The 15,114-nt window shown below is 47.2% G+C and overlaps 1 protein-coding gene across 3 annotated transcripts in view; it reads left to right on the top strand.

Moving 5' to 3' along the window:
- NDRG2 (NDRG family member 2) overlaps positions 1–12,661 on the top strand; it is a 297,715-nt gene extending 285,054 nt beyond the window's left edge. For 2 of the 3 annotated variants that reach the window (XM_069633717.1, XM_069633716.1), the window contains 2 exons: positions 6,337–6,370; positions 9,722–12,661. In XM_069633717.1, the coding sequence (XP_069489818.1) occupies positions 6,337–6,370; positions 9,722–9,926 (239 nt within the window). In that variant the 3' untranslated portion in view covers positions 9,927–12,661. The remainder of the gene's footprint in view (positions 1–6,336; positions 6,371–9,721) is intronic. The other variant, XM_069633718.1, reaches the window with a different exon arrangement.
- The last annotated feature ends 2,453 nt before the right edge of the window (positions 12,662–15,114 follow it).

Raw genomic sequence — 15,114 nt, 5'->3', positions numbered from 1 at the left:
ACTCACATATATTTATATATATATTCCTACACATACTGCCTGCTGCCACAGGGTGCGTATGGAGGGTACCCCTTTCCAATTTTGCCGCTAGTGCAACCGCAAGTACCCTTGGGTTGACAGACATGCCATCTGTAACCTCTGCTTGCCGAGGGACCACCCCGAGGCAAACTGCAGAGCGTGTAGCTGGTTCAAGGCTAAGACTCTAAAGGACCGTTCGACCAAACGTTGGGCCCACCACGCCAGGCAACGAGAGGCCATGGAAGAGGAGGGCACCTTCAGTGATGGCAGCGACGCCGTACTATCGGATGGCGAGGGCAACGTGGCATCGAAAGACAGCCAAGCCCAAGTCCCCGACCTCGGAAGGTTGTCCTGCAGGGCAGCTTTGGGGAGCACACCCGGCGACCCATGCGCTACCCACATCACTTCCACTAAACACTCGAAGTCCAACCGAGACTCGACGCGCGTGTCGAGTTCTCGGAAAGAGGCACACAAGGAACGGTCCACCGAATCTGTGTCCTCTCGGAGTTCTCGGTCAAGCTCGCCACATGACACCAGGCAACCATCCACTGTTGCCAAGAGTGCCTCACTCACCAAAGTTATGGAGGTACGATCGTCGGAAGACGAAGCCGACCTCCATCCCCAGGCCCGCTCCAGGAGTCGGCGTCGGCAAACCGCTTGACGGCTGCTCCCATATCCCGACGTCCTCACTCTAAGGAAAGGGACTCTACCCCCGAATCTTGGCACCAGACGTCAAAAAGCTCTGAGAAGGTGAAAACGCCAGGGGAGCATTCTTCCACTCATGGGGAGGGGGGGGGACAGAAGAAGAAAACATCTCAGCCTTCTTCTACATCTCTGCTACATAAATACAGTGCTAAGTCTTCTGCTAAACAGCTAGCCAAGACCCCTGCACAAGCCCATAGGTCGGGTCAGGTCACAGCAGGGAAACCCTCCCAAGAAAGGGTAATCCCCAGCTCCAAAGAATGGTCCAGTGAGGATATAGACAGTTATGTCTAGAATGTCATCCATAGCAGACTTCTATGCCAAGAACCCAGATCACTTCCTCTCCTATATGCTTGACGGGGCTACTCCCTCAGGGTCTAGGGACCCGCAACCCCCTGGTAAGAAACCTCGAGTTGAGGCAGCAACGCAAAGTCGGTCTTCTGACCCTTTCTACGTACAGCCATACACTCAGTATAGTGAGCATCCACTACAAGAGGAGGATCCAGAATTGGTAACGTTGGATGACCAAACTGGGGTGGACTACTATGGGGATGACTAGGACCAAGAGGAGGAGGAGGAAGATGACCCAGAAGTCTACAGAATAGACTCCCCGGTAGGCAAAGAACCTCAGGTTACCGACTCTCCAGTCGACAACCCGCCTCTCCTAAATGAGGTTTTGTCTAGAGCGGCAGAACACTTCCGCATAGACACTCAGGGAGCACAAGAGGAGAGGGACTTTACTGAGGAACTAGTAGGAGAAAAGAAGCCCATTGCCCAGGCCATCCCTATTCTCAAGTCTATACAAAGGAGAATTGATCCTTCCCTTCTCAATCCTAACATCACCAGGGCGGTAAGCCCCAGAATCGAAAAATTGTTCAGGGCAGCTCAATCGGACCCGCTTTACATAAAGGGGCAACTGAAACCGGACTCCCTGGTAGTGACTAATACCCGGAAGAGGGTGGGAACGCCACTATCTCAGTCTGAGGCTCCCCCCCCCGACAAGGAGAGCAAAAAGATCTACGGGTTGGGAAGGAAGGTAGCCTCCACTTCCGCCTACCAGGCAAGGATTGCCAACTCCACCACCCTGTTGGCTAGTTACAACTGCCACCAGTGGGAGCAAGTTGCTGTACTTATTGACTCCGCACCGGAACCTTTAAAGGGCCAGTTGGCACAGGTTGCGTCGGCGGGTAGACCCGTGACCGGTTGCATCCTTAAGGCAACCTCTGATGCCGCGGATAACGCCAGCAGGCTAATATCAGAGAGCACTGTCATTAAGAGGCATGCTTGGTTAAGACAGTCGGGGTTTAAACCCGAGACACAAGCATCCCTAATCGACATGCCGGTGGAGCCTAATATACTGTTTGGCAAGCGGTAGAGGACGCATTAAAAAATGGCAAAGATGAGTATGAGACTCTGAAATCCCTGGGACAGTTGACCAACAAACCCCCTAATTAAAGAGGGAATGGCAATTTTCGTTGCCACGCAGCCACATTTACAAAGAGGCTCCAACTATTCTTAGGGGCAGGCTACATCATGGGGTAACAACCAGCAGTCTACCCAGAGTTACAACAGGGGAAACAAGAGGGGCCATGGTAAGGGTAGAGGCAGCCCCAGTAGAGGCGGCACGCCTCCCGCAAAACAGTGACGCCGAGATCGGGGTCCCTGCCCACGCATCTCCAGTAGGGGGACGCATTACCAACTTCACCCAAGCTTGGGTAGGGATCACATCAGACAGATGGTTGCTGTCCACAGTGTCCGCAGAATACTGCATAGAACTGCTTGAGCGTCCCCGAAACCACCCCCACGAAAAAAAGTACATTCCTTGGACCACCAGAAGATACTCCTCGAGGACATCGTCAATCTTCTAGAAAAGGACTCGATCAAACTCGTCCCGGGCAAACAGGTAAACAAGGGTATTTATTCAACTTACTTCCTTGTGCCAAAAAAAGATCTGACAATGCGCCCAGTTTTAGACTTGCGCCGTGCAAATAAGTATGTCAAGCCCCAAAGGTTTCGCATGACTACTCTCCAAGAGGTAATCCCCCTCCTAAAAAAGGGGATTACATGGCAACATTGGACATGAAAGATGCCTATTTTCATATTTCCATGTTCCCAGCGCACAGAAGATTCTTGCGCTTCAAGGTGGACGGTCCGCACTACCAGTTCAAGGTGCTGCCCTTCGGTATAGCCTCGGCTCCAAGGGTATTCACCAAGGTTCTGGCAGTGGTGGTGGCACACCTACGCAGGGAGGCAATCCCAGTGTACCTTTACCTGGACGACTGGCTCATCATGTGGGAAACCCCAGTAATTTGCAGTTCAAACATCCAGAGAACGATCAATCTCCTCTTCGAATTGGGTTTCTCCATAAACGAGAAAAAATCAAGCCTGGTGCCAAGCACCTCCAAACAGTTCCTAGGAGCTGTACTAAACACTCAAGAGGGGTTGGCCTTTCCATCGGAGGAAAGAATTCGGAATCTACTACTGCAAATTCCTCTATATCTGCCCGGTCGCCAGATAACAGTGCTCAAAGCGATGCGTTTGCTAGGCATGATGGCTTCATGTATTTACCTGGTCCCCCCACGTGCGCCTGCGCATGCGTCCCATGCAAGAATGGTTGGCGAAACAGTGGTCTGAGACAAGTGGTCAGTGGGACGATCTAGTGATCGTTTCGCCCACACTGGTACAAAGTCTTTACTGGTGGACAAGAGAGAACCTGTCAAAGGTGAAACCCTTTTACGATCCAGAAGTACAGGCTGTAGTCACTACAGATGCATCCCTGTCAGGGTGGGGAGCACATCTCCTTCACCACACAGCTCAGGTTCTCTGGTCTCACACAGTGGCCAAGAATGATATCAATCTGCTAGAGCTTCTGGCAGTATTCAGAGTGCTTCGAGCGTTCGAGCCTCACCTGTTGAACCTGTCAGTGCAGATCTTAACAGACAGCACGACAGCAATGTTCTACCTAAACAAGCAGGGAGGGACTCGTTCGCCAAATCTGTCCAAGCTTGCCCAGAACATTTGGATATGGGCACTCAGACAGAACATTTACCTGTCATCTCAACATGTTCGAGTGGATCTCAATTCACTAGCAGACGCCTTGGGCAGAGATCCTCTCCCAAGAGAACACGAGTGGTCTCTACACAGAGAAGCCGTAGAAGACATCTTCTCACAGTGGGGTTTCCCCACTATAGACCTATTCGCCACAAGCGAAAACAGCCAATGCCCAGACTTCGCATCCAGGTTTCCCCAGCCAGGCTCCAAGTGGAACGCCCTGTGGACGAACTGGTCAGGGATGTTTGCTTACGCTTTTCTACCAACTCCTCTAATGAGGAAGGTGGTCAACAAGATGCACAGGGAATCAATGACGCTCATCCTAGTTGCTCCCATGTGGGCGAGACAACCGTGGTTCCCACACCTGCGCAGGCTAGCAGCGTGCAAACCCATCAGACTCCTGTGCTGGTACAACCTACTATCCCAGCACCAAGGTCAAACAGTGCATCCTCAACCCAGCTCAATGAACTTGGCAACATGGCTCCTGAAGTCCTAGAGTTTGGACACCTCAATTTACCACAGAGGTGCATGGACATCCTAAAGGAATCTAGGAAGCCCAACACTAGCCACTGTTATTTTGACAAATGGAAAAGATGTGTTATCTGGTGCCAGAATAAGCAAATCAACCCAATTGATTGCACTCCTTCCACTATTGTCACCTACATGCTCCACCTGCTGGACGCAGGGTTGGTATTTAATTCACTAAAGGTACACCTGGCAGCACTGTCAGCATACACCACCAACCCACCACTAGGATGGGGACCTTAATGTGGTACTAGCTAAACTTATGGGCCCCCCATTCGAGCCCATGCATAAAAGCAGTCTTAAACACCTGACATATAAAACTGCCTTCTTAGTAGCCATTACATCCATAAGAAGGGTCAGTGAAATTCAGGCTCTGTCAGTGCAGTATCCTTTCTTTACTGTTCATAAAGATAAACTGGTTTTACAAACACACCCTAGGTTTTCACCTAAGTTTATTTCTAAATTCCACGTTAACCAGTCCATTGAGCTTCCGGCTTTCTTCCAAGAACCCCAAAGCTCTGCTGAGGTGAAACTACACACCCTAGATTTGCATCAGGTGGTCCTATACTATGTAGACAAGACCAGGCCGCCAAGGAAAACAGACCAACTGTTTGTCTCCGTAGCTACAGGCAGAGAGGGAGATCGCGTCTCTAAAGCCGCCATCTCTAAGTGGATTATAAATTGTATCCCGCTGTGTTACTCCCTTTCTGAAAAAACTCTGCCTTTCACACCAAGAGCCCACTCTACAAGATGCATTAGGGCCACTCTGGCTTTCATTGGAAATGTACACCTTGACACCATTTGCAAAGCAGCTACTTGGTTCACACTTTTACTCAGCACTACTGCATTGACACTCATTCCAAGAGAGATACTCCAGTATGACAAGCTGTTCTAAGACATTAATTTTCTCATGGCCCTTCTCGCATCCCACCTCCTTCTAGCACTGCTCGCTAATCTATGCACAGCATGTGATCTAAGCAGATTCCACAAGCCTCAGAAGGGATACATTACTCACTGTAATCGTACTTCTGATGCTTGTATCTGCTTAGATACACATGCAACCCACCCATCCTCCCCTCTGAAAGAAGGCGCATGGATGCTTGTAGTCTTATCTTTCTATCTATCTGCTTGGATAATCTGTACTCGCGCTACTCCTCATGCTACCTCATGTCAGAAAAAATACAATCTGAGGGTCCTAGACGCGTGGGGGATCATGGGTACAGTGGACGTCACACTAGGGATAGTATTACTGGCACGGCTTGTGTCGAGGCCCATTTTCAAGTTTCGAAAAACAAACTGTAATGCTCCAAAGCTTCCACTAGATGTCGGCCTATGCACAGCATGTGAATCTAAGCAGATACAAGCATCAGAAATATGATTACGGTGAGTAATGTATCCCGTACTGGGTTCTGCCTTCTGGGTGTCACTCTTGGAATGGCGGCACTTGATGGCTCTGCTCTGAAGTCTTATTTGGATTCGTGTTTTGGGTTCCTATTGCCTCGCTTCTGCAGCAAGTCGGTTTAGTTACAAGTGCTGTTTGGCCGCCAGCTCTTGTTTCACTGTAAACGCTATTCTTTTCATGCTGTGCAATGCTGGGTGGTCCTTGGTTCTTGCTCTTGCCTGTTTAGGTAGGGCTTTGGTGTAAACGCGGTTAGAATGCACGTTGATTTAATGTGTGAATGGTTGCTTGTTAACTCTCCACTGGTGACATGTCTCTGCTGCTGTGCTGTGTTCCGTGCTGTGAATGAGGCTTTGGGGCGATTCTTGGCTGTGCATTGATGTAGATCTCATTTGGAACACAGGTTTCCCATGATCTCGTGATCATCCCCTTGCTCTGGAGGTGTCCCCTTGGAATGCCAGTCAATTAAGGAATTCTGAAGAGACCTGCCAAAGACTGTATGACTCAAGCAGGCCCTCTGCAGACTTTCAGCGGCGCTTAGCACCCCGACCTCTGTAGGATCTGTGTTGGAGTAGATATGATTGTCAAATTGATGACCTGCTGTTTTTCTCTTCTTTCTCTGTCCTCTCCTTTGGATCCAGTCCCCCACGTTCTGGACAAGAGGCGTAGTATGGGGTCAGGTAGCTTTTAATGCACCTCTGCTTTCCCGGCACACCTCGCACCGAGCAGTTCCTCCTCTCTCTACCCCACCCTTGAGAACCTGAACTTTCCCAGCACTGGGCATGTACCGTGCCTGACACATTCACAGAACACGGGCCCTGCATGGTCTGCCTGCCCTTACCCCCGTCTGATGGTGAAACATGGGCATCTGGTGGTTCGGCAGGTACTTGGCGAGGGGGTAAACTCAGTAATAGATGTTAACAGCAGTGAGATGGAACGCAGGAGGCGAGTCAGTGGCAGAGTGAACTATACAGAGGAGTGTGAATGGAAAGCAGAAGTTCTCAAATCCGACAGGAAGAAAGGGGTTAGGAGATCGCCTGTGATGGTTTGCCATGTGAAAGGTCGGAGAGTAAGTTGGGCTCAAGGAGAGTCACTTTATGGCATAGGGGAAAGAGGCTTGAGGGAAGGGGTGCCAGGCACAGGACAAGAGGAAGAGGCTTGCTTGGGTGGGCGAAGAGTCGCATTGATTAGTTTTGACGAGTGAGAACCAATAGCGAATAGACTAGCATGTTTGTATGTTATGGAGAGTGAATAGTGATAGGATGAGCGTGCAAGGAGTTTCACCTATGCCGCAGTGTGTGCTTGTTTCGTCTGTGGGCTTTAGCAGGATGTTCATAGCCAAGTCAGTGAAACCTTTCCCTAGAATAAAAGAAGGTCCCCTCACTTCATCTTGTGTATAACCCTGCTCTCCACCTGTCACCTCTCACAGCATGGCCTGCTTCTGAACATCTTCACTTCTGGGTGGTCACCTTTAACTGCAAATGTGTACTTTTGTGCGGCGCTTGTAGATGTCGTCATCGTTGCAGCAGAATGTTCTAGCGGCGGCTACTGTGGCTGTTCCCGCTTGGCCTTCAGAGTGAATTCTCCCCAATCACATAGGATGGATGCACCTTGCTGCCACATTAGCAGTACTTAGTATCCTGGCTTTGGGCAGACATGTCGAGCTCCCATTTACTCGTTGATGGTCATTACATTCGATGCATTGTCAGACAAAACGTGCAGTATTCACCATACAATTTTGCGGGTTAAATACTGCATGAATAAAGGCAGGCATACTGTGGGGAAATCCACGGTAGTCTCCCGTAATTGTACCTCCACCCAAAGTTGGAAGTTACAGCCTTTATTCTTTAGGGTTCCGCAACGGAATAAGTGCATGTCAACTGACTGAGGTGACGTTTCCAGGTCTTCAATGCACAGTGTGCATTGAAAAGCATGTAAACCTGTAATGCACAAAGGATCGTTAGAACTGACACGTCTGTGCATTTTTCCCCTCTGGTCCAGGACAGATTCGGAATTGTCATCTGCACTCATTTTGTTTTTTCCACATTAAGAGTATAGTGAGAATCCTCTGTCTCTTGTGAGTGGGGTCAGGTCAACTCCTTCCCCCGCGTACTTGTGGATGGAAACCATAACCATTTCTGTAGTTAAGTGGGAATGATCACACACCCCCTGTTCCTTGGTCATGGGTCGAGTGCACTTAGAAGGGCAACCGTGCCATCTTTGCTGAGTGTGAAGAGTGGCGTTCCCGTTATCCAGGGCAGGTTACTTTGCAGTCCCTTTGCTGAAAGTTTAGCAGAGCCTGTGTTGGGCACAGAGGGAACACATCTCAATCGTGTATCGCGGGAGGGGGGGGAAATGTACAACCTAGGTGGTCTGCAACCTGCGTCTCTCCAGATGTTTTGGACTACAACTCTCATGAGCTCATGAGCCCACGTAAGTGACTGATGGGTAGGGCTGATGGGAATTGTAGTCCAACACATCTGGAGAGCAAAAGGTTGACGACCTAAGGGATCCCTCAGGAGGATGGTTTTGGCTATTCTGTGCCCGGACTCCTGGGCAAGAACAGTGCTGTCCATTTTTGGAGTTAATATTGGCAGTGTGTATGCCTCTTAAAGGCTCCTTGCGCAAATAGACTTCCTGCCTTAGGAGGGCGAAGGAGGGGTCACCAGGGTCAAGCCAGCCCAGCTCAAAACGACTTCTGGGTTATTCACCTCACACCAACTCGTCACAATGTAGAGTGTCTAATTTCTGGTTACCTTCCTCCATTCCCAAATGCATATTGGGGCTGGTGATGTGACACCCATGCACCCCAGCTTTACCTTTTCAAGACTCTCCTTAAGTTCACCCTGTTACTTGTTGCTTTATTTGTTCCTGCTTTACCCTTTTATATATCTCACGCACCCTTCCTCTTTATTATTTAAATGTTTACATTGATTTTTTTTAATTTTGAGATGCTTTCTTTTTACCTTTTTTTTGGTTGTTTTTCAAATGTCAATGCATTTTACAATGTACCCCAATGTGTGCGCTTTCGGCGAGATTCTCTCTGCAGTAACATGAATGAGGTGACCTGCATGGCTGCTGCCTGAAGGCGCCCCACACTCTTGTAGAACAGCTGCACCCATTTAATTGGGACACATATTATGTCATTCTTTTCGAAACTCGCATGATCTGTGTGTGGAAGTACATACATGTTTGTGTAGATATCCTCCTCCTGATTGAGGTTTTCGCCCAATGTCCTCTAAAATAGAAATAATGCTCGTCTAATCAATGAGCAGAAGTCATGATTTTATTTCATTTTTGCACTCCACAAATGCATTCACAAAAGAAATTCAGTGCATTCCAAAATGTCTCACATCTGCCATGATCTCCCTGAAATCACTTTGCAACATTTTGGCTGTGAGCTTCCTTTTTTACACATTTGTTGTTGGTATGTCCTTACATTTTGCAACAGCCATGATGATGCCAGTATATAATTCTGTGGCTGACCCGGGCAGTTGAAATGTTTAATGTGCCATGTGGTCATAAGTCAAAGGCAGCTTGACTCCAGCGTGACTCCTTTGACCACTGCTAGCAGAAGTAAGATTAAAAGTTGCCAGGCTTTTGGGTACCTGGTTCAGAGGTTGAGGATGACTTGACATCAGAGTGCCTTGTTACCTTCCGTTTCAAAGATTGTTTGCTGAAGCACTCATGACCTTAAGAGGTCCTAGATTAAAGGCAGGGTGTCTTCACGGAGCCTGGTTGAACCATAGTTTGCAGGGTAATATTAAATGCTGCATGACATTTGAGTGGCGACATGGCCCCAAGTGTTCTAGATTGCATGAATTCAGGTTGCGTGATGACCAGTTGTTCTTTGTTCAATAACTGCGAGCTGCATCACTTCAATGTTCCTGCCTGGTCTCTGGTCCAGAGGCCGTACATTGAAGTTCCAGAACTTGATATATTGTTATTGGCTTCACGTTCATTGGTCGTAATAGGATGATGTGTGGGCTGTGCCTGTGACTTAAATGTACTCTTATCTCGTTACAGTGGCCTCCTCCTGCATGACTCGTCTATCTCGCTCCCGCACCGCCTCTCTGTCCAGCGCAGCCTCGGGGGAGGGGAACCGGTCACGGTCTCGCACCATGTCGCAGAGCAGCGAGTCAGGCCAAGTCCCCCCCGCGGGTCCACAGGCCACCATGGAAGTGTCCTGCTGAGTGGAGCAAAGCCAGCTGACGCCTCCACCGACCTATGATCTGCCCCCGGATACTGATGTGAGGCCAACCGCTCGCAGAGGGAGGAGGGGCGTCCTACCCTTTCCCGCTTATCCCAGGATGCACTCGTTCGCAGGGAGCGCCTCCTACCTGAATACAAAAAAAAGCAAAAATACGCACAAAAAAAGTAGAATTTTTTTTGTAAGACACTTAAAAAAAAATGTTGAGATTTTTCTTTGTTTCTTGCTGAGTGAGGCTTGAAAGGTATAGCTGGTTGGTTGCGGGGTGTGGTCGGAAGAGGGATAAATGGGGAGGGAGGGCCTTTATTCATTGCCTGTCGTGAAGCTGAAAAGTTGAGACCGCTGTGGGCATTGGTGTGATTTGATTGGCGAGACTTATTTTAGAAGTCAAAGGGTGCTTGTGTTGCTCAAAGTGTTGCCAGATTAAGGTGTCCCCCTTTTTTTTTTTTTTATAATTCTTTTTCACATTAAGGGTATTTCTCAGAGAGCTCTGGGTTTGATATGCGGTGGTGGATTTGGGAGAGGGGTAGGAGCGGAGGCAACAGATTCTACTTATGTCTGGCTAAAGGAGTTGGAGGAGAGCTAAGCATAGAAGTATCATTATTTGGGCCTTGAAGAGGTAGTTCATTTGCATTTCTTTATTTACCATATTCATTGCCTCAATCGTTGTATTGCTCTACAACTGGCAAATGGTAATGGATTCAGTAGAAATACACCCTTATAACCAGCTTAGTGGAGAGGTGGCAGTTCTAGGGCATCTGGTGAAAATGTAGCTTTGAAGCATACCCATCTGTATATAATGTAGTTTTGGATCCACGCACCGTTGCAGGTGCCCCGGAGGAGGGTGTGTTGTATTAAGTGAGAGGAAACCGAAATGGAGATGCCACACTCGGTCTAGAGGAGCCCGTGGTAAGGATGCGGTCAAGCTCTGCCTCTGATTAACATCTAGGGTCAGGGATCCTCGCATTCTAGGGTCAAGGATCCTGTGTCCCAAATTCTGGCTACCCAAAATCAGCTCTCGAGCTAGCTCTGCCCTTTAATTAAAAAATAAATCTGTCTCCTTTTGAAAAACAACTCTTCTAGGCAACGGGAGGATACACATCTCCCCCCTTAAAAGAAAAAGTGACGTGGAGGATGGATCATAAATTTGTTTTTAGAATTTCTCTTTTTTTCAGTCTTCCTCCACCAGCCCTCTTGGTGGGCCTAATTGCGTAGCTTCTCCTTCTGCTAATGCGCTCACTGCCCTCACCTGACATGTATGTGGTTGCTATCATAGATGGATACTTTACCTTTTCATGCCTTGTGCTTGACCCCTCCCACCCCATGACATGCCATTCAGCCATAGCACGAATATTAGTAGAGCGGTGGAGTGGCCATGGTCACAGATGAGGATTTCATTCTGAAGTGATCATTTCGGACTATCTTGGGATACATGAAGTTCATCTGTAATCTACATAGATTTGCTACCAATGTCACATTTCCTTTTCTCTATTGCAATATCTCGCTCTAACAACTTAAACCTTCCTCTAGGTTGTCGCTCCCTTTTCCTTCCGCTTGCCTTTCTCGTTCCACCTGACTTGCCATTTCATTCCCTTCCCTCAACATTTTGCCATAACTATTGAGTCTTGTCCTGAAGGTGTTTTGTTCATAGAAAGGCAACAGAAGTCAGTATCTGGGACCTTTGATGTACACTTCATTAGAACTTGTGCCTTTGACACAGGTCAGGAATCCCTACCGTTGACATGGATGGCAAGGAAGGGGGAAGCCGCCATTTATTAATTGTCATTTTATGGCATAAGGAAGAGGCCCTTCTCCAAAACACTGTAGAGGAAGCCAGAGACACTGGCAGTAGGGGGAGCATAATATACCCCACACCATATACTTCCTGCTTTATTTCCACAATGTTCTGTTGTCTTCCAGGGTGTTTTAAAAAGTTCTCCAAAAATGATCAACATTTACTTGGGTCTGAGACTGTGGCAGGGAGCAGGCACAAACCGCTATGCAGGTTTTAGACTGCAATGCTAAATACGGGCAGAGGGTGGTGGGTTTTGAGATTTGAGTGACACCTCTCGACAAAAAGGAATTGATGCTAGAGGAATGGAAGCAGAATGGGTTGCCCAACCTTGCACATAGCTGTCACTGGCCCCGGAGAGGCAGAAGCAGACCTGGCCCCACAAGGAAGGATTCTATGAAGGATTTTCAGTCTGTTGATGCTGTGCACTTGGTTCTGCTTCCACCAAAAATCTTTGCAATGGAGTAGAATGCAGAAGTGGGTTCCTGACTGCTTGGACACTGGTGCATTTGACTTAGGAGGTGGTGACTGGGTGGAAGAGCCTTCAACAGGGTAGAAGTATTTGGTTTCTTTTCCTTTGGCGCTCTTATACACACACAAACTAATCGTAGTTAGCAGAGTGAATGTGTGCTTCGACTTACTCAATCCAAGGTAGCGCCCAGAGGCTAACCTAACAAGACTTTTAACGGGTAACCACTGGACGGATGTTCTGTTGTAGCTCCGGGTGGGGGGAGAGTTGGGGGCACATGTAGGAAGGCTGTCCCGCCTCCCGGGGAGGTAGGAATTTCAGCTTGTACTGTGATTAATTGTTTTTCCCCTTCTTCCCCAATCATTTTTAATGTTGCATTTCTAACTTCTGGCTGTAGCTGGTGCTGTCCCCTCGGTTTGTAGAAGGGAGGCAGCATCGCATCCAGGAAACTTAACAATTAAAAAACAATAAACAAAAGTTCTGTGAAACAGAAAATGTTTTTTTTTGTCTTTTCTTTTCGGATACAACATCTGTTCAGTCAATTGCATGTATTAACTTTAAGCTCTCCTTAAATCCTGATGTTTCTATGAAATCGCTTATACCGTTGCCCCATCCAAAATAATGTGCATCCAAAAATCAAGAAAGGACCAAATTGTGGCCCTTTCATTGATCCTCGATGTCTTTTGTGGATCCTGTGTGGTTTTACTCGCTGTCCCTAATTTTTTGAGGGCCTTTGTCAATCGTATAATGTGGTGGAAGTGACCGCAGGAAGCAAGATTTAGGAAACCTTGTAAAAAATGTTTCACATTGAGCGTTGTGGTCCTAATACTCCAAGACCATAGTGCAATGATGCCGATAAGTGTAGGTGGTCCTAATTTTATATTGCTAATCATAAATGTATATGACCTCACCTAGCAACAATTGCATCAGAAATATTAATCCACTGTGACAGTATCTGAACACTTTTCCATTGATAAAAACAGCAATTATATTTGGCAGAGACGTTCATGCAAACAGCCCACAAACATGTTTAGAAGATAAGGATACAGAAACTTTAAATGAGATATCGGACACTATTGACAGTTTTTCTTTCACCAACATTGTTGTGATGTAAAGTGTCAAATGGAGGCCTTACTCAAAAGTAATTATATGTGACTTCTAAATGGTCACTGCGCTGGGGATATACCAGCACAATACACACGACTTGTGGCAAATTCAGGTTCAATGATTGACTGTTGATCTTTAGCCCAGAGTTTCAGAACATAACTTCCCTAGAAGTAATACTTAATTATCACCCAGATGAGGGGGCACAGCCAATCGGGTCCTGTGGATGGTGGCCTGAAGTATCTGATCTCAACCCGCATTGCACAGAACCCTCAGGCTGCCTTCCCTGCTGTGGGCCTCTTTCTTCCCCGTGCCCTCCCTTTCTTTTCTCATTTCCTCTCCCCCACTTACCTTATTGTTGCCGTAGTAGCAATAGCCGCCACCAGAGCAGCTTCCCTCCTCCCTTTTTCGGCTGCCATGGTAATAGAAGCTGGGCACTGTAAAGGGCCCCAACTTCTACAACCATGGTAGCCATTTTGGACAAGTATTTTCATTCATTGCACGGGATGCGCGCGGCATCCCATTAAAGGAATGAAAATACTTAAACAATTATTTTATTTTTGCCTCTCTTCTCTCGGTCCGTTAAATTGGGCTGCCGGGCCGTTAACCCTACCTCCCCCGTTCCAGCCTGTGGAACGGGGTGTTAACGCCACATTGTGAAAGGGACCACTCGCCTTTAATACTAAGATGGCGTGCAGAAGAAGCAAGTTCACTAAGCTAAAACCGGAGCAACTAATATCTACTTGCAGGGTAGTCACATTATATGGCTCTGTTAAACCTAGTTTCAAGGCTCAAGAGTATGACCGGAATAATTATCTGCTATCTGTATCTAATGTCTGTATAAGTGATGGTGCAGTCATTAGAGAATTTGAGGATCATGTGTATGAGCTGACAACGTATTCTGTCAAGCGCAGACCGTCATCTAAACAAAAAGGTGTACAGACAGGTAGATCTAAAAGCAACATTTTGTTAGGAAGAAAATGTGTGAGTTAAGAGGAAGGAAGAGTGGATAAATGCACAACTTGAATACATGAAATTGGCCAACTCGGCATGTAAAACATGTATCAAGTATTAATCCCTGAGGGCTGTGACGCGATATGAATAAATACATAAATATGTAAATTAAACGAAATGTCGAATATGCTTGAAACTTTAAGCACAAATGATAGGATTTCGGATTATATGCTCAAGGGGCAAAGACTGTTCAACGACACGCGAATTGCATATCATTTGAAACCTGGGAGCTCTACTTTAAAAGCTATAAGCAGCTCCATTAGGTGTCCGCTTTCATGAGCGTGCAGTCTGAATCATGTTAGGCGTACAAGGGAAAGTTGTAATTGGTATAAAGCATCTTAACGACGGTCTGTGTCCTTCGTTGATGAAATTCTCCAACATCTACTGGAATACTACACTTCCTAAGCTATTACGCCCCGTCCCTTGAGAGGAAGTTTAATTGTTTGTGATATAAAAAGGGAAAACAAACGGATGTTCAGAAATATTATACATTGGCTATGGTTAGGCGTCCCCTTGACAATGTCAACATTACTGCTGCTTGAATTTAGCACATGGGTTAAAGAGTATATAAAATCTTGCCAGTAAATCAGACAGACTTTCATTCTACCCCGCATTAACGATAATTGAAAATGAGGCACACAGCATTTGTTGACTACTCCATTGCATTTGACCGAGCAATCGTGAGCAAATTCTTGGCAAAATTCGATAGATGGGCAGTACCACCTGGATTGCTTAAGGTGATCGGGCCATCTAGTCTAATACTTTTATACAAGATCGACTGACGTAGCTGGGGAGTTGAGCAATGAGTTGCAAATATATAAAGGATTGAA

Source organism: Ambystoma mexicanum, chromosome 13 (genome assembly GCF_040938575.1).
Source record: "Ambystoma mexicanum isolate Mex_15411 chromosome 13, UKY_AmexF1_1, whole genome shotgun sequence".
Lineage (NCBI taxonomy): Eukaryota > Metazoa > Chordata > Amphibia > Caudata > Ambystomatidae > Ambystoma > Ambystoma mexicanum.
The sequence above is the reverse complement of the archived record's forward strand: the minus strand, read 5'-3'. Positions and strand labels throughout refer to the sequence as shown.